Source organism: Phoenix dactylifera, chromosome 7 (assembly GCF_009389715.1).
Source record: "Phoenix dactylifera cultivar Barhee BC4 chromosome 7, palm_55x_up_171113_PBpolish2nd_filt_p, whole genome shotgun sequence".
Taxonomy (NCBI): domain Eukaryota; kingdom Viridiplantae; phylum Streptophyta; class Magnoliopsida; order Arecales; family Arecaceae; genus Phoenix; species Phoenix dactylifera.
The window spans coordinates 1,034,746-1,054,439 of record NC_052398.1 but is presented as its reverse complement, the minus strand read 5'-3'; the positions used below and the strand labels follow the sequence as shown (position 1 = coordinate 1,054,439).

At 37.5% G+C, this 19,694-nt stretch overlaps 1 protein-coding gene across 2 annotated transcripts; it reads right to left on the bottom strand.

Moving 5' to 3' along the window:
- On the bottom strand, positions 1–19,487 carry LOC103715542 (L-arabinokinase-like). Of its 2 annotated transcripts, XM_008803209.3 has the most exons (29): positions 19,068–19,469; positions 18,153–18,260; positions 17,999–18,067; positions 17,774–17,857; positions 17,543–17,619; positions 14,890–14,956; positions 14,316–14,373; positions 14,151–14,218; positions 14,009–14,071; positions 13,120–13,173; positions 12,915–13,017; positions 12,716–12,825; positions 12,502–12,621; positions 11,527–11,583; positions 10,386–10,558; positions 10,136–10,301; positions 9,263–9,346; positions 8,952–9,077; positions 8,263–8,393; positions 8,099–8,180; positions 6,569–6,656; positions 3,368–3,411; positions 3,167–3,262; positions 2,998–3,074; positions 2,519–2,737; positions 2,151–2,316; positions 1,341–1,412; positions 729–932; positions 1–356 (listed from the first exon to the last, which is right to left on the bottom strand). In XM_008803209.3, exons 1-29 carry the CDS (start codon positions 19,173–19,175, stop codon positions 231–233), a joined length of 3,000 nt encoding a protein of 999 aa, XP_008801431.2. In that variant the 5' UTR covers positions 19,176–19,469; the 3' UTR covers positions 1–230. The 2 variants fall into 2 exon arrangements, with proteins under 2 accessions (XP_008801431.2, XP_038983785.1); XM_039127857.1 differs by lacking the exons at positions 1–356; positions 729–932; positions 1,341–1,412 and adding an exon at positions 1,687–1,902 and having other exon boundaries at positions 19,068–19,487.
- Positions 19,488–19,694: the final 207 nt, after the last annotated feature.

The following is a 19,694-nucleotide window of genomic DNA, read 5'->3' as shown; positions in this document are numbered from 1 at the left end:
TTGAAGCATAAAATAAATAACCTTTATGTAATGCATATATAAATAGGTCTTATTTTCTTAAATAAATATTTAGTGCAAATTAAGACGTATGCTCAGCATGTGGGCAAAGCATTACAAAGCCCCAAAAGAACAGCCTATTTAACCTAAAAGCTGTCATCATATCATAGATCTTATTTGTAACTGGAAGAACCTTCATACACAGCTGGGGCTTCAGGGTTTCTCGGCTTATTTCAGATTTCGATCTGCGAGGATGGCCGACGCCGCAGTCTTAGGTAGCCGAACCTTCCAGCACCAGGTGACGAGCCCTCAAAAATGATCGGTGCATAACCAGTGGCAGCTTTGTACCTTTGCTGAATCTGGGAAAATTTTAACACAAACATATGGATCTCAGATTCCATGCATGAATTATAACCCAGGTTCACATCAATAACTAAAAAATAGGCCGGTTGGTAACTACCAGTGAAATTTTAAGAGCAAATATCATCAGCAATATTAGGTTGCATAGCAATCAGTACTTCCCTCTTTAGAATGAAATGTTGCCTGCCCGGAAGAAAGGACCGCCAGGCACATGATGCTTTTCTTTCAAAATCCGGAGTTATGGCAAGTTACGATGCTACTAGCATTATTATCTGCCCATTCTCATCTTTCAAAATAATACGTTTATCTTGATTTTCTTTTTGTAATTTTAAATTGATGACCAAGCCAAGAAGTTTTTTCAAAAAAATTACCTCAATAATTTCTTCACTGCTCCTAATGCAGTTCCTTCCAATAACACAAACTGAGCCACCTGAGCCTCCACCAGTGATTTTTGCCCCAAATAAACTAGAGCTTCCATCATCAGATGATTTCCTATGCTGCATTTCTTGCACCAATTTAACAAGCCTATCAGTCCCATCTGAGCCGAGTCCGCACTCATTGTAGCTGTAATGGCACTGCATCAAAGCAAGGATGGAAAGTTACTCTGTATATGATAACAAATATGTCGCATTGCTTCTAAAATCAGGATCACGATAAGATGACTGTGCACGGTGTTTACTATCAACTTGAACTTAAAAATTGTAATTATCACATAAGCTATTCAAGCTTATGCCTACGACAAAACAAAGAACTTTGTTAGTGGAGGAAAGGGACGCTAAAGGTAATGGAGTTCCTAACAGGAATCCTGTGGACAAAACAACAAGGGTAAACACAATATATGCAAAGGGAATGGGTCCCTTAAATTGAAAGAACATCCTACACTGTTTTGATAACAAATTGAAGGATTTAAACAATGTTGAGCAATGTGTTGCTATTATCAGAAAGAGGAACTTGATATTGAGAGTAACTGAAACTCCATTTACCTGATACATGAGTCCTCCGAGGGCAGAAAGTTGTTCATCTGTTTTGGATGCAGTTAATAATGCTTTGAATGCCTATATGCATTGCAATACCATGGAGAGGTAAGTCCCAATCAGTTTCTATGATGGAACAATATAATAAAACTGACACTACATTAAACCAAAGAAAGCAAGTATAGAATTAATAGCATAAAATATAGATGGACAATATACAATTCAAATAAAACAACTGAAATATATACAATGAGATTATGGACAGCTTCCCAAGTGTGAGAGCAGCACAGCCATCAGGTTTATGAGACTATAATCTTCCTCTAATTATTTTTAGGCCAACTCAGAGAAGATCAAATTTTCTGTGTAATGGAAATATTATGACAGTGTGTGGCCTAGATTTTTCCGCCTAACAATCCTGTTGCAATTTAAAGCCTGAAAAATGTCCAATCCTACTAGAACAATCACGACTCTGTAAATATCTGCATAGCCAGCACATTTAGGCATGAAAGCCTCATTTCTTGATGCATATACTCGCGCACGGACATCTCTCTATTCACAAGCAGGTTACCACCTAACAATGACCAAAATCAGTAGGCATTTCTTCAAATTTTCTGACACTACAATACACAATGCTAGTGCTGGTGGGTATTTGACATGTTCAATGTCAAACATTTGACTTGCTCTAAAAAATAACTAGAAATGTATGACAATATATCATCGAACAATACAAGTAAAGGATTAGTAAACAGATTTGCAAATGCATGGGCAAGTTTTATGCAGTTTTTCGAAAAAACAAAGTATATAGTGAAAAGAGCCAACCTCAACACGGAAATTTTCATAGATTGGATGTTTAGTAGGTGCCTTGACTACGTAGGTGCGCTTGGGATCGATGACTGTTACAGTATCACTGTGATCAGTATACTTCTTTATAAATGCCGCTCCAGTTATGCACTCAGGGAGCTTCTTTGCATATACAGCTTCGTATCTGCGATAAAGGATTAAAAGGAGAACATGCAATTCAGTTTCAAAAAGATACTCAAACACCACTCTGCTCCATAATAAAATTAATATACCAATGTTTAGTGTCTAGCAATGCAGCACTTGAGAAAAGAAACTCTTCATTGTTGATAGGTTAAGAAAACTAACATTGAATAATAAAAGATATCTAACATAAAAAAAAAGCTTACCTGTGCGGTGAAAGGTTACATAAGTAATCCAGCGAAGATTCAGCTTTAAGTAGCTCAATGCCATGCTCTTCAAATTCATCCAAAGTCATTCCATCCTCTTCTTGAGGAGCATTTACACTAGACAAAGACTGGGGCAGTAGATTAGAGGCAGCAGATTTTATCATCTTACGCCCCATGAAGGTGCCTATTCTTACAGATCCATAATCAGTGCCACCAACACTGCAAACAGAAAGTTGTCAGAAGGTGAAAAATAGTAGAAATCCCATTCTTCAGCCCCAAACTGCATATGGAACTTTTTCTGGGGACTGAAAACCGAAGTTTTCATGGATAATTCTAAAGGAGTTTTGGTATATACTAGCCAGTTCATAGAAAATATGCTTAAATTGCAACAAAAAGACATCACTTTTAATATCTACACTATTCTAAGTTGGCTGGCAGAAAGCTTGACATTTAACTAAAGATTAGGGTAAGCTGTCTACCTGTGCCGTATTCCAGAATCAAGACCCCAAAATCGTATGTGAGTTGGAATGGTAACAAGTTCCTTTACCTCCGCAGGCTGCACGAAAAAAATCGAAATCAGGTGAGGAACTGAAATACTCTATATCTAAAAACTAGAAAAAGGATTTCTGCAAAATTTGCAATGCAAACCTGGCAAACCATGGCAAGCAGCTTGTTAGCTTCCCCACAAGCAGATGTCATTTGGTCCATCACCCCACAAGGAGCTCCAACAATATGATTCTCGACCTGCCCAAGATTAGCTTATGAACAATCTGAGGAAATATAATGCATCTGCATCACTACAAGACAATGCAAAACTCTTGATCAAGAAAATTAAACATAAAAATATACCTTCTGACAAAGCAATGCAAGATCCCTTGGATCAATATCCAACCCTGGAAGACATGAAGAGCAACATTGTTAATGTCATTCACGGGTTTCCTCAAGAATACGGAGATCATAATATACAAGGTGCAGTTTGAAACTCTAAGGTGCATTTGGTTCACGACCGGAATTGGAATTAAATTATAATTGGAATCAGAATTGGCCATATCCTCCGACGTGTTTGGTTTGTGACCAAAATCGAAATCGGAATCAGAATGAAATTTGAGTACTAGAAAAAAAAGTAAGGATTGGGACATTCATATCCTCTCTGAAATCGGAATGGGAATGAGACTCCCCCCAACCAAACGGTTGGAATGGGAGTCAATCGTTCCCATTCCCACTCCAGAGTCCAACTTTCCCCAACCAAACATGCTTTTATTTTCAACATCAAAAGTAATCAGACTGTCAATGGGCAGGCCAGCCAGAACAGCCCAAAGGCCCGACTTAGAAAAAAACCAACATGGGATTAAGTTTTAGGCCATGGGCCAGGCTCAGACCTAAAAACAGAATGCCTACTGGTTTGGGGCCCAGGTCCTGGCCGAAAATGTGGTAAAATATGAACAGGGTCCATTTTAAGACCAACCCAAATTAAAATGTACCCGTAGAAATTCTAGGGACTAGATCCGACCAGTCGGTCTGTCTCAGGCCTGAGATTAAAATTTCAGGCTTAATCTTATTGAGAAAATGTGCATCGAAACTTGAAATGACTGCAATTGAATTTGGCTCAAGTTTGCTTGAAAAAGTCTGTGTCAACTGAATGGAGTCGACCCCTAGCATCTAGAAGTCGACTCATGTGAAGCTTGAGTCGACCCCAGGGATGAGAGGGTCGACTCGCTATGTGCCACAGTGAAGAAATATAGATGTTTTTTGGGGTCGCTTGTAGGAGTCGATTCGAGGTCTGCTCAAGTCGACTCCAATATTGAAGGAGTCGACTCTCTCAGGAAGACAGAGCGTGCCAGTTTTCGATGCTGATACTTGGAGTCGAACCGAGGATGTCCGAGTCGACTCGAACTCATCAGGAGTCGACCCCTGAAAGTGAAGCGTCAACTCCTGATCACGGGATTGATTCAAACGGTGGCAAAATGGGCTTTGTCTTAGGGTTTCGTTAGGGAAGTTTCCTTATGTTTTGGAAACCTATAAATAGGGATCTTTTGTGAACCCTAGGTGTGGCAGAGAGTTCCCTTTTTGAGTCCTATCTCTCTTGTAAACCCTAGAAGGTTTGGATTTCTCTTGTAAGCCCTAGTTGTGCAATCTCCAACGGGAAAGAGAGATCGTTGTAACCCTTGCTGAATATATTGAATCTGTGTGTGTGGCCTCCGTAGACGTAACCCGTATTGGGGTGAACCACGTAAAATTGTTGTCTTTGTAATTGTTTGATTTTATTCTCTACTACTTCTTCTTGATTCGTCTTTCCGCAGTTTGGATCCAAAAAAGGGAATAGTACGATCGAAGGGTGAGTGCTTTCATCCGCAACAGATCTAGCCCACTGACATTCCTAGAAAGTAAAATATAAGACTCAAGAACATACAAATTTTACCATGTAGCATTAGTTGATAAAACTAATTGATTTAATTGCAGAATTGGAGTAATGGAGTATGCAAAATGCAACTTTAGGCAGAAAGTTAAGAAAATTGAGCCCTATAGAAGAGAGATGGCCGTTGGATACTAGAGTACAAATAATGTAGTATTAAATGCTAGTAATGTACAAAAGCTGCAATCGTACTTAAATAAGAAAGGGACAAACATTAAATCTTTTAACCTGTGTTTAAGAACCTGTCAGTGCCAGATAGATTATTCCATCCAACCTAGTACCTATTAGCCCCTGCCCTCCCTCCCTCTCTTTCTAGCAGCAGCAATATCAGCCAATCAAAAGAAAAATTCAGCCAGGAAACCACCAAGGATCTCGCAAAAAAAAAATCCTTGATGCCAGCATAAAATAGAGTGGAACTGATGAAAATCCTTGATCAATGTAAATCTGTGGACTTAGGCAAAGATGTTGGAGAAAACTCCAATTTTGACATGAACCAGTGGCAAAGATAGGTTTCCCATGTTTTAGCTGGGTCCTTGTGGGATGTATAGATCAGCAGTAGAGACAGATTTCTTGGGCTTTTGGTGTCAAAGTCGGTCAAGACAGAAAAGAGAAGAAAGAGGTTATGGCATCGACAAAGAAGAGAGTGAGTTTATAAGTGGTGGGAGGGCTTATGTCCAGACAACTAGTGGTTCACCTGCAGTTGAAATGGTGACCTGTGTCCTGGCCACCAAATGGGTCAGGCTGGATTGGCACTGTTTTAAAGTGCAAAACACTATAAAGTGGAACAAAAAAAAAAAGATCTGTTCTCTGCGAATCTAAAGTTTTGTCCAGTCTGTTCCTTCTGATTCATGCCCACAAAAAGATGGCCTGATGATTAAAATCTGTAGGACTTCACTCATCTGCCCTTTGTTACACTCTTATATAACTGACACTATACCTTACTAAATACTAATGTTACACATAAAAGAGTTACATTACACTGGTATGACAAGTATATTTAACCAAATCTTTTTTAACAAAGACAGAGGGCACTTTGCCAGAGAGAAAAAAAGGAACAAGCATAAGATGTCAAATGTAATAAACACTTTTAGCATAGTATCCATGCGGAAACAAGCACTTCATGATCTTGAACATGTACCTACAGAAATAAAAGTGCATTACGTATTATTCATTATTGATTATAACAGAATCCATCTGCTTTATATATAAGAGCAACTAAGTTTGCTGATCAGTCAATATGTGTAGTGTTAAACCAACTTGACCAGATGTAGCAGAATTTCTTAACTAGCTATCTAAAATTGTCTGCTGGTGTGAGCATGGTACGCCATACCGTACTAAATTAGGCGGTACAAGGCATACCGTACTGTACCGCTTCGGTTCCAGTACATAGTATAGAGGGTACCAACACTCGGTACGCCGAACGGGCCACGTACCGAGCATATCGACATAGTAACATGGTGGCATCAATAGGGGCCCCGTACCAAGATGGCGTACCTTGGGTGTGAGCATAGAATGGAGAATAAAAGACATCAATATCAATCAGTTATATATATATATATATATATATATGTACGTGTGTGTGGTTGGTCTCCAGACTAGTCATTTCCACAAGATTGGTTTAAAGATAAAAGACCAACCATGAGCAGCAGCAATTGCAGACATGGTGGCCACCTCCACTGCTGCAGAAGAAGAAACACCTTTACCTTCTGGAACAGCAGAAGAGACCTGAACCATATATAAATATCAAATAAGAAACACAAGGTTGGAGTATGTGCAAACACATCTATGATAAGCGAAGAGCAGCATTTTTTCTTTTAAGTCTATAAAGAATGAGGACAGATTCCTACAAGACGGATATAATTCAGATAAATACAATTGTTATTTTTGCATATGCAGAAGCTACCAAAAGGAATGCTGATCCACCTCTTGCCTCATTTTCAACTATAAAAGATGGTTAGGGATGATCTCCATGCTACCCCAGATGGACTAAATCAGCTATAAGACACCATATAAGGATCTCAAGATAACATCAGAAAGGTTATCTAGAAAGAGAAAAACAAAAGAACGAAAGACTGTTTATTGTTGTACCAAAGAAAAGAGTGTTTATTGTCAGATACGCATAAAGCATAATTTGTACTGCAGTTCTTGAAGAAATAGAAGAAGTTCTTGAAAAAATTAAAATGAACAAAACCTGTGGTAAAATCCAATGTCTGACATAAGATATAGACGTGCCTTTATTTTTTCTTAACACCAGAGGCAAGCTGTGCCCTGTACATTGAGGTTGGACCATGTTGTTATCCACTTAAACCGAAGATCACATCCTGTCTTTTAGTCAGGGACCCCAGATTGCCAACTTAAGGCCTATTTTGTTCTGTTGCCACTTGCCAGTTTTTTCGTTTTTTAAAAAAAAGGAATAAAATATTAATTCTATTCTGTTTCTAATTTTTGTAAAATAGGAAACAAGTTTGGCAGTCCCAACCATTTTTTGTATGTTTAGAAACAGGATGTTCGGAAACACCTCTGACGGTGTAGTGGAGGCAGGAGTATAGTAGTAATGATAGGAGAGATGGTAACTTTGAAAACATTAAAAAGAAAACATATTTTTGAAATATATAATTTTGCCACTTGTTTTTAAAATTTGGATTATTTTAAAAATATCCACCACATAAGTTTGAGGTCATTACTAGTGTTTTTCTATTTTAAAAACACAAAAGAAGAGACAATGGCCACAGAATAAGGTTTCTCCATGAGAGCTGAATGGATTAAACCATGGTTCACTCATGAAGAGACAATGGCCACAGAATAATCTCACATTGGCTTTTGGTGACAAAGCTTGGGTCCATGTTTGAATTTCATGGGAAATTGTTTTTTAAGAGATAATGGAGGAATTCATATTAAGTGATAGGACAAAGTTATAAAGGGATCTGGTTCCTTTATCAAGATAGGAAGAACACCAATAGATGCTCCAATTCATTCCTTGCCACACATTCCAACTGGAAATTATACATATCTGGACGATCATAAGCATGCAATATGTTGAACAGTAGTTTTTCCCCCTAAACCTTTTTGCTGTAAACTGCTAGAGAAATGAAAATTAGTGCATACCATGAAATTAGTAGTGTTAGGTTTAAGAAATACAACTAGTTGCATTGGGCATGAAGCTATACCAGTATGCATATACTGTCCACGAAGCGCACACCAAGCTCAGTCATCAAGACAAGAATTGTTCCAGCAATATATGCTGCCCACCTGAGACACAACACATTAACGAAATAATAAACAGCACAATAATGAAACACACCACCATTTAAAGGAAAATAAAGTTACCCACTTCTGAGATGGATCTTGTGCAAAGTACTTATGGGCCTTTTCATACGAAATTGGTCGCTCCCCATCCATCAAGTCTGATAGGTCCATATCGAAGGTTGGTGCACGGTTACTTAACTCAGAACCAAATGATACCTATATAGATGTTTCAAGAAACTCGGATTTAAAAAAATAATTCTGGTTTATAGACATTACCAAGAATTAAGTGCTAAAGCTTAACAAACATAAAGATAGAATAGTATCTTAGAAGAATAGTTTTAACAGGAACAAGAAGGTAAATAATCAAAAAAAAGTACGCCGTCTCGATACCGGGCTCTATACTGGTGCCATGTTATCACCATGTCGGTATGGAACAGTACGGAACCGGTTAAGTGTACCGAGTGTCACTATGTCCTCTGTACCATATACCGGTACTGAACCAATATGGTACGGTATACTCCATACTGTCCGGTACAGAACAGTACGGCGTACCATGATCAAAAGGATGTCAAATAGTTAAAGATGCAGTTATATCGAAATGAAGTGATGAAGGGCATTAGCAGGTAAGGCAAGAAGTTCAAACTACATGACTAGTCCAGATTTCTATATGGTAAAGGGGTTTGTGACAACTTTGTACACAGACTTCAATGCGGCAAACAGACTTGTTAGAAAGAAAAATTTCCGACATAAAAAATGAGCAAATTATTGACATACAATTTGTAGCACAGGAATGGGTCCTTGTCCTTTTGTCTGCTGCCGTGCTTGAGCATGTTTCCAGAGTTTTTGCCTGCTAGGATGGTTCTTCTGAACAGCCACATGGCAGGCTTCTCTAATTGGCATCTAAAGTGAAAAAGGGAACTGGAACATGTTAAACCAACCACTGAAGAGATATTTTATTCAGTAATCTTAAGATGACTTGAAAGAGGCATTTATGTCTTCAAAATAGCAGGTTCTTGCTATATAAATTGTACTTAAAGAGATATTTTATTGGTTAACATATGCACTTGCCAGGAGAAGAAGTTAACCTGCAAAACTAGGCTTCCGGAATAATCAGCAATTCCTCCCATAACATCCAACCTTCCAGGTGCTCTTGCTACATAAATTTCTTCCTGCATGAGAAAAAGAAATCCAAAAGCATGCAGCTGAATTATAACTATCTAGTGGGAACATCCAATTCTATCACCTTTTGCATATTGTACACTCTTAAATCAGATTTTAATTAGGCTAATATTTATACGAGTATGAATGACTATATAGCAAAATAAAACTTCTAGGAAGATTCCTGCACATTTATAAGATGTCAGATAAAAATCTCCGTGTTTCTGGGCTGTAAAATCTGATAGGATAAGATAATAATCAGGCATCTTTTTCTGCGATTGATTATCAACCTTACCTTCCTCCATACCCTTTTTGACTTGGGATTGGCATTTAAGATGTTGAAGATGTTAAACTATGTGCAAACAAGATGTGAAAATAGGAAAGGGACTCAGATCTGGGTCGAATCATGAAAGAGAGAAAAACTAAAATTGGTAGATGTCAGCAGAAGGATTTGGAAAATAAGGATTGACTGAAATGATTGGGAGTGTAGCATTAGCTCATCGAAGTAATGTTAGATAAGAGATCATTCAATAAAATAAGATACATCTACAAGCATGAGTTCAACATGCGTGTTTTAATATAACTCAGGATGACATGAAGGCAAACTTGTTTCAATTGGCATACTTCAAGTTGCTGTGAGCTAAAGTTTAGCCAAATTTGTGTAACAGATAGAAGACATGGCAAGAAGAGGTTTTAAGCAAAACTATAATAACCTTTGCAGATTGTATTTATTCCCAGCATACAAGCAGAAAGTAATAAAGATAAAAATAGCAGGAGAAAAGGGTGAGATAGGTGAAGACCTCCCAATTAAAGAGTGCTGCAGCAGCAATCCGCTCCCTTAATTGGCGCTTCTCAGGACTCTTTGGGTCAGATCCACCATCAAGACCTGATAGGCTCTTTAGGAAAGCCACTGTATCGGATAAACCATGCAGATCACCATGGAGTATCTCAAAGTTCTCGATGCATCTTGCCGCAGATACAAGCAGAAATCAGCAACAATTCATAGAGCTAGAATTTGGAGAGTAACAAAATGAAGTTTAAGGAACTCACAATTCCACAAGAGAGGCATTTCCATTTATCTCAGTATTTGGCAATGTAGGACGAAGACGGGCTTCATTTTCAGCAAGAGAATACCAATCAGGAATGCCTATATCTCTGCCAGGTGCTCTTTGTAGTTGATATCCCAGCACTATGGCATCACGAAGTCGCCTTGCTCCACTCAACTAAATTCATAGAAGCACAAAGTAATCAACTCAGTGTGTCAGTACGACTCATGAGTAAATCATAAGGCAACACAAGAATTTAAATTAATAAGTCCAATGCATTTGACTAGCAGAGGAGGCTAAAGAGGAAAGGAGATATTTTGCTTACCTAGAAAAACCACCCAAATTAACAAAAATGTTTCAAAAGCAGCTTTCATCAATTGCTTATACCAAAAAGATACGTATCAAATATTACATGAAGTTATAAAATGTCATAGTTCAGCAGTTCAAAATGATAAAATCTAGAAACAAAGTAATAAGGAAAATATTTAAGTGCTACATTATAGGGGAACATAAGGAGGAAAAGGAAATAGGCAGTTTAATGCTCAGACTGCTCCTATCTGTTCAATTATAAGATAGGCAATTTAACCTGAACCATCTAATTTAAAAGTAAGAGAAAAACAGGAGGATAAAACTATGAAGTTACAAATCTCATCAAACAGCTGGTGCACATATTTAAATCAATGTGTTTAACAAGCATGTCACCTAGGAAAAATGAAAGAGATGGTAACTCCAGCTAGAAATAAAAGTTAGAATACAGAGTACGATCCTAATTCAGGTATATCAAAAAAAAAAAGATGACATTAGAAATAAATCTATTACAAGATTCACATGCTCAGGAGACAAGCAGAAGAACATCTGGACATTAATAAAAAGAAAGATAGGCATGTAAATATACACATTCAGCATTACAAGGAAAAAACACAAAATTTGAAGTACAAAAGAAAAAGATACAGGATAAATTGTAAGAAAAGCCAAAGAAGTCTTATTTTAAGAATAATACCTAACTCCGACTTTTGTATTTTACATTACATTGTTGGCTAACCATAGTACATAGAAGAATGTAGCTAATCTGAAATTATGGAAAATAAATGCCATATACTCAAATAATGTTTCATATAGTAAATGGATCACCTATAGTGGCATACCTTATCTGAAGCATAATTTTTTCCAATAGCTGTATCCTGTAGTATGTGGGCTGCCACCTGATTATAAAATTAAATATGTATAAGTTAGTACTTAAGATTAGATATCCAAAAAAGGAAGTTCAACTACACATGAAATTAATATTGCTCTTTGCCTGAATGGACTTAGTTTTCACAGTTTCAAGATAGATATAAAGACAGGTAATGAATGAAACTGCCAAAAAGATCAACCCGGCTTTTCTCTTCCAAATAAAAGGTTGGGCTGGCATGAGTTTGTGATATTTTTGTTTGTGCATCCTCTTACTGAAATTGCATAAATATCTTCCCTTTGCCACTGGGAGATATTTAGCTTTTTCCTTAAACAACTTCCTCATTTGGTTGACTGAACCAGAACCATTTGACCAAAAAGATTAGCAGAGTTAAGTTAAGCAAATAACAGTATGGATATCAATCAGATACTGACATATAGACACATTTTTGCACTAAATTAATACGGATGCAAATCAGATGTACCATTCATATATGTTTAATATAGACATGGATACATATAGGAACTTCTCATATACAAGATAACCCAGTATTTACAATGGCCATATAAAAAAACTAGTTGTATACAGTAGACACGACGGGATAACTTGAACAAGCCCATCAAAAGTAGTTAGTCTTTGTAGTACAGATTTACAATATAATTAGAATTACAACCTGCCATATCATCAAAATTTAAAAAGAACAACCTTTATAAGATGCTGATATCTGTATCCATATCAAGATATATGCATCTGTCTGTATCAAGTACCAGTATCTGTATTTTTTGTGGGTATTTTGAAAACATATCCGATCCCATATCCATAAACAAAGACATCAATATCCAGCCAATTTCAGGGTCCCCAGATGTAGGTTCCAATACAAGATAATAATGTGAAGAAGCTAGTGAGTAGTGACATTATTAAGTATGCATAGTTACATAAAAGAGAATACCTCTCCACCATTAATGCCTCCCTCATAGCATGGCTTAAGAGAAAGGGCACGCTCAAGATATGGCGTCCAGTGTCCAGTGAGCAAATCTCTCCTAATCATCTCAACACCACCCTGGTAATACTGCTTAAAATAATGACTACATAAGTAAATTCTCTAGGAATTCATACAACTACATTGTTCAGTTAGGTTTAACGTGAAGAAAACCAAGCACAACCTCAAGCATATTTCTTAAAAATGGTTCTTCATTGAAATAATCTCTGCGTACAAAGACAAATGGCAACTTGTATGCCAAAGCTTCGCTGACGGTACCATACCCAATTTTTCCTGCATAAATGGATACAGGAAACATAAAAAACCAAGTACATAGCATGCCGTAAAATGATTCCATTCTGCTGACTAGTGAAATATATTACCAAGCATGCAGTCAGACGCTGCCATTAAGTCAGGTGTATATACATCTTTTGCAAGCTTCACAAAGTTTGGCGGAAGCTCTTGATTGTCAGATGCACCACAGACCTTCATCAAAACAACTATACTTTCAGCTATGCAAGTGTCTCAAAATATCAACCACAATCAAGCAGAAGACATCGCCACCCTTAATTTCTAACACAAGCATACCAGACATAACCAACCATCCGGTAGCCACTCTTGCTTCAGTTTCCATCCAGCTGGCTGCAACAGAAGGACGAGAACCACAATTGTGTCAAATTTAACGAGTCAGTAAAATCCAACTCAGGAACATCAAGAAGCCAGTTCATAAACAATAGCAGAATTTTACCATCTAATGTAATGATGCTAATCTCTAACGAAAGCAACCATAGCAAACATAAGTTAGTCTATTATGCCATTAAAGTACATGTGTAAATGAAAATGTGGTGATATCAGGCACTGATTAATAATGATTTTCTGATTTTCACTTCATATATCAGAGGTTAAGGGAGCACGCAGGTGAATTATGACAGGTCAGAGATGTCAAAAGCTTTGGAAGGTAAGGCAGTTTTTTCAAGGATCTTTCCTGAATGAATTATAGGCTTTGAAAGATCATTAGACATACAGTTCCGTGTCTTCTTGTCTCACATGTGCCTGGCCCCATCAGGGGAATCATGACTGTGAATATGTGATAGACTGCTCTCAAAGTTAAGAAAAAGCCATAGCTGCATCGGGAAATTGTGCTAGAATAGGCATAGGAATTGAATGCAAAATATTCTGTGCCTTAGATCCAAAGTGATAGCAGCCATCCAGCTGTCAGACACATGACATCACGTGCAACACTAACAGACCGATTGTAGACAAAATCAAAATCTAAGGGAACAAGATGACATCCAGAAAAACAGATTACATCTGATTGGTGACATCAGCAGACTATTTTGTCACAGAATCAGCCAGTATTTCTCAAAACCTTCCAATGGGACAGAATTTGTATTTAACTAGAAAATCAGCACCAAAATAGCTAATGCAAACTTTCAGGCAAATTTGTGAAAAACCAGCATATTCTTAGACAACTTACCTGTCCCCCAAAATTGAAAATAACTACTTTCACATCATTCCCAATTCCAAGTTCCTTCCTGACCTGATTCAACAAGAGAATTAAGGGGAAAATAAAAGGAAGGTAATGGTCTGGAAAGTATTACTATTAGTGATATCCCCACCTCCAGTCGAGATTTGTGTAACCTTCTGACCACCAGAGGTACATCAATGACATCCCGGAAAGCAGGCACTGCAGGAAAAGGAGGAAGGCAAAAAAGAGCATCTTCTATATCAACAGATAAACAAAATGGTATGGAGATACTCAAATAATCATAAATTTTGCATACTAGGGCAATATCCAGGAAGTCGGATTAGGAATTCACAGTGAGAGTAATCTTCGGCTATCTGCAAAAATAATGGGTAAAAAAACCGGAAACCAAATAAATATAGCATGATGGGAGTTTATTGTGATAGGCAAGATGAATATCACAAGATGGAACATAGCAAAGCTCCTTGTATATTCATATAAAACTCCATTAATTAGATGGCAGGGATAGATTTTTCTTTTCATTGGAAAACAAAGTGCAAAAATGATGGAATAACAAGTGATATGAATGGAGATATAAGGGATACAAGAATGCTGCTGGTCGACCTTTTACAATGCAATCCATGTAAAGACTCGCATATGAGAATGTAAGAACACAAAAAGACAGCATTATGATTTTTTATTATTACAGTTGCAAGCTACTGCACTCTATTGTGCAATGTCAAGCATTAAAGATTACCATATTATCCTGAAAGCAACAAAAGCTTTTAGTGCATCAAGTCAAGTTTAAATTTTAAACTCCTAACTGCAAACAAAAGGGGAAAAAAATCTGCATCCCCCAGAAAACACCAAAGAAGAAAAGGATCAACAGGCACCTGCCAAACAATGGAACGATGATGATGCCCAGCTGCCATGACATATTCTGCATAAATAAAATCCCAACTGCAAAAATTGACAGATAATAAGAAGAAAATCCAGATGTTAGACATCTTAACTGTTTATCCCAAATGACTTTCAACTTCAAATACACATAACTAGGAATTCAAGAAGAATTACCATGATCCTTTTGTTTTAGGAGAAGGTACCATGATTGTATATCAGATGGAAGATTTTTCATTTTACGACTAATCAAAGGATTATTTTGAAACTTTTATATTCAGAACCCCCTTAAGAATGTACTTTGAGATTAGTCTCAATGCCACTTAAACTATCTAAATTGCTCAAAAGTTTTTATTTTATCTCATGCTTTTTCTCCATGTCATCTCAACAAGATCAGAAGTGCACTCTCAGAATCATGGATAATTTTGTTATAAATTATATAAGCACATACTTATGAACTCATTTTCCTTCAAGATATTTAGCCTTAACTTACATTTCTGATTTTCACCAAATGAATATTTTCTCAGATGCAAAGTTAGTAATAGATTAAAAAATTTCTGAAACTGTGACTATAATCAAGAACTGTTGAAAATATGTAAAATACCGAAAAGGGTGAATATATAGTAACAATCAACAAGGATAAAATAATGTTGGTCCATGAAAACATTAAGGTTAATAATCATAAATATAGATTTCATAAGATACTTACAAGACTTAAAAGTTCTTGGCCTTCTTTCAGGAGTTTTTCTAAATCTCTTTTGTCAGGACAAAGACTTGCATATTTACCTAGACCTTTAGGTTTGACTTAGCTCTTTTATGTATTGCACTTAACAGGCAAAAGGCTTTAAGTTTTTTGCTCTCTTCCTTTGAGGTTCACATGCCCTTTCTTCATCTCTTTTAAAACCTAAAAAACTTGGAGAGTGTCTGGGCTCTGCACTACAGTTACTTTTCCAAGTCATAGTTGTTATCTCTTTCTTCATCTCTTGTATGTAGTAATAGGAAGTAAAACAATGTATTTTGGTGCTTAAAGAGATGGTTCTATTTTTAACTTGCAAATCATGATGTAACAATATCTTTTTCAATCATTGAACTGGAATTGTTAAACAATATGGTAAAAAGGGAAAAAAATAATTACAACAAAATCAAAATGCTTGCAGAAGGAAAGATAGAAATCCAACAAAGTAAATGTGCTCACAATAGACCATTCTACTTTGTAAGATAAATGGAAATCAAGAGGCTATATCCACTAAACATGTTCAGCTAGGTGGTAGAGTATGGTGCCTTTGACTTCATTAAAATGGGAATCGACCATCTTAAGTTCCTTAACACTGTGAAGGGCACTACGATAATTCATCACTGAGCCACCAAGGAAAGGGAAGTACACATTTTATCCAAGCAACGACATTCAAAGAAGTTAATGCCCTAAACTTCATGTCAAGGTCCGCAATCTCAGTATCGGGTACCTTATCGGTTCAATACGATACAGTACGTATCTTGTACCAAAATAGTTTTCTAACTATTTTCTCAATTTTTATCTTTTTGCATCTCAATGCAGGTTGGTATACACCTCGAAACACCTCGGTACGCCTCGGTACAAGGCAATATACTTTAGTATTGGGCAGTGCCAAGGTTCGTCAAATCGGTACTGAGATTCGTACCGGTCGGCGACTGGTATGGTTCGGTACCGGTTCAGACCGAAATGATAGCAGGGTTGTGGCAATCCACAGCTGGGCCCCAAAATCAGTGCGAACCGACCCGGTCTCAGTTTGGGCTGAACCAGCCGGTTCGGTTCAGCAACCATTGGGCGGTGCGTCTCGGTACAGGTTTTGTACCGACTCAGAGTTGAGTTTTGTACCAATAAGGTATGGTACGCCCCGTACCGGATGGTCGTACGACAGGCCATGCTCAATGTTATTTGAACATGCGACATAGGTGTCAAGTATCCAAGCGTCCAAAAGCACCATGCACAGCAATTTTCTGAAATAGGACACCAGGACACGTCTGTGTCTTATACATGTATGCATAAGTATGTATGAAAGTATGCATATAATGAACGATGGATTCATAAATTTGACAAATTAGTTGCAAATTTATGTTAGAATTAAAAACCTTCAAAAAAAGTGCCAAAAGTAAGCACGTGATGATGATGGCATCATATTTTGATGGTATGAAGTGTCGAGAAGTGTCATGAAGCATCCAAAGTGTCCAATCATACCATATATCAAAAAATCCAAAATTTAGAGTGTCCACAATAACACAGCATAAATAAGTTTGATAAAGAGGAGAGTTAGCAGCTCACTAGCTTAGAAGATGACCACTGTCAATGCATATTGTAAGGTCTTGCTTCACATGATTCTTAACATTCTTTTCTATTTAACCATTTACTATCATCCTCCCTCATCTCACAATTTTTTTGAATCCTATTTGTAACAATTCTTCCCTGGATCTTTCACATACAAGGAAAAAAATAATGAACACTTTTATTCAGTCAGATCACCTACTACAAGGTCGAACACTATAAACACCATCTCTAAGATGCATGCAGAAATCACATTGTTACAGACTTAGCAAGAAAGTTCAATACATAGTAAATTTGACAGTTGATCCTTGTAATAGAAATTGTAAGTCGGCAAAGATAAAATGGGTTACCTGAAATTTGTGACACAAACCGAGCGAATCCCAGCATCTGCCGCTGCTCGGCATGCCACAGGAACGACATCTGAGACCTGTCACAGCTAAAGCAATATCAATTATAATGGCTAAAGCAACACAGAATGCTCCTCATCAAGAAATATGAATAAGTTGATGTATTCAAAGCTCATCGCATCATAACATGAGATTTTAGTTCAGCAATCATGTGCAGAAGAAAATAGCAAATACCACTAAGTCGGCTTTGATGGAGTTCAGCCACTCCACTTCAGTTGCCAGAATAGAAGCCCGAGGAACCACAGCTGTCTGATGATACTGTATTTGGAACAACAAAAAGGAATAGGGATTACATCATTGAACAAATTATTCATTTACATAGCAAGTTGAACACATGAGTTGAGGGAAGCTCAGAAAACATGTGCTAAGAAAAAGGATGGAAATGCACCGTCTTCACACCTTCTCCAAGGAGGCAAGCCGGTCTACTGTCAAAGCATCAGCTTGCACAGCTCCACAGTCCAGCAAAACCTGCCAATTCCACAATTTCAATCAGAGCATTCATAATTTGTATCAGAATATTTCTGATGACAAGCAGTTTCAGCTTCAGGCGGACCTTGCGAATGTGGAGATTGGGAGACTGTATCTCAGTGGTGAAAACAAAGTCTGGAGCACCCGTGACCACATGAACATCATGACCAGACACAATGAGATGCCGCACAACCTGCAAGTAAAGAACCTGTCTCAGATCACGAGAAAGTTGCCAAAGGAATCCATACATGGCAAGTTATAACACCACTTGGAGTCTCTATTGCAATAGCTCTAATGCATATTTGAGTTAAGATCATGGGGAAATCCAAGAAGCATCTTTAGAACTTTACTGTTATTACACCTTTCAGATAAATTCCCAGATTGACCTCTGTTTGGTTATAAAGATTCGATCCTTTTTATTAAATAAGCACACCAATCTATCGATTATCAGTATTTGCCAGAAATAAAGTTAAAAATGCATCTTTTTCCAAACAGAGTACCTTTTTTCCTCCCAAGAAAAAAAAAAGATATATCCAGCAGAACAAATAGGCTAAAACTCCTTTCGAAAAAAATCCCTATGATATCAGACTGCTTGTCTTTCTGGATATCATCCAGAAATTCCAAAATTACGGGATTTCAGGCATAATGAAAATCACTTTTCTGAGGGTTACCTTTATCAAAAAAAAAAAGGGATAAATTTATTCCAAAGACTCCCGTTTCCTACCATTCTTCCCTACTTCAGAAATCAAGTTAAAGATCGCACTATTTTCCGATTTTTCCTCCCCAAGATACATAAAGAACCGAGAGACTAGACTCGCCTGTGAAAACCCAGAGACTAAGTCTTAAATAAAAGAAAATAACACGATAGATAAATTCTTGAAATAGGGGAAAAATAAAGAAACAGAAAATGCCAGTCTAAATTCTTGGAAGAGGGAAAAGATAACGAAAGGGAAAAGGAAGGATGGGAGAAAGTATAAAAAAGGAACTGCGATCGGTGCACCTCAACGACGCGGGTTGCGTGGCCGAATCCATGGCCGGTGACGTAGTAGGCGAACACGAGGTGCTTCCGACAAGCGGAGACCCCTTCATCTCCACAGGGAATCCTCATTGCTCGCTACGATCTATGTCTCGTTACGATCTATTTCGCAAGAAGTATAAAGACGAAAGGTTCCCAGAAAAACCCTAAAACCCTTGCAGAGGATGAGATTGGAAACTTAAAACAAGCGAAGAGGAAGAAAGAGGAAATAAAGCAGAAAATAGTCTCCCAAATTTATGGGAGAAATCCCAGCGCAAGGCGGGTAACCGCGGTGACCAAGTTAGCATCCGGGGCCCCAGGCGGCACTCTTTATTAATACTTCTATCCATCCACGCCGATGGCACGTCATCCAAGACCGACTTCTATATCTCCAGATTTACGTGCGCGTCATGCCTTCTTCCGCCCCCACCCCGCCATTCCGAATCTTCCGTTTCTAATAAAAGATGAGCACACCAAAAAAAAAAGATATGGAATGAAAGGGAGGTATCTAAATCAGATTTTAATGAATATATTATTAAAAAATATTTGTAAATTATTAAAATGAAATAATAAATAATTCTAAATCCTTATCCAGAAATTACCTTAGTTAAT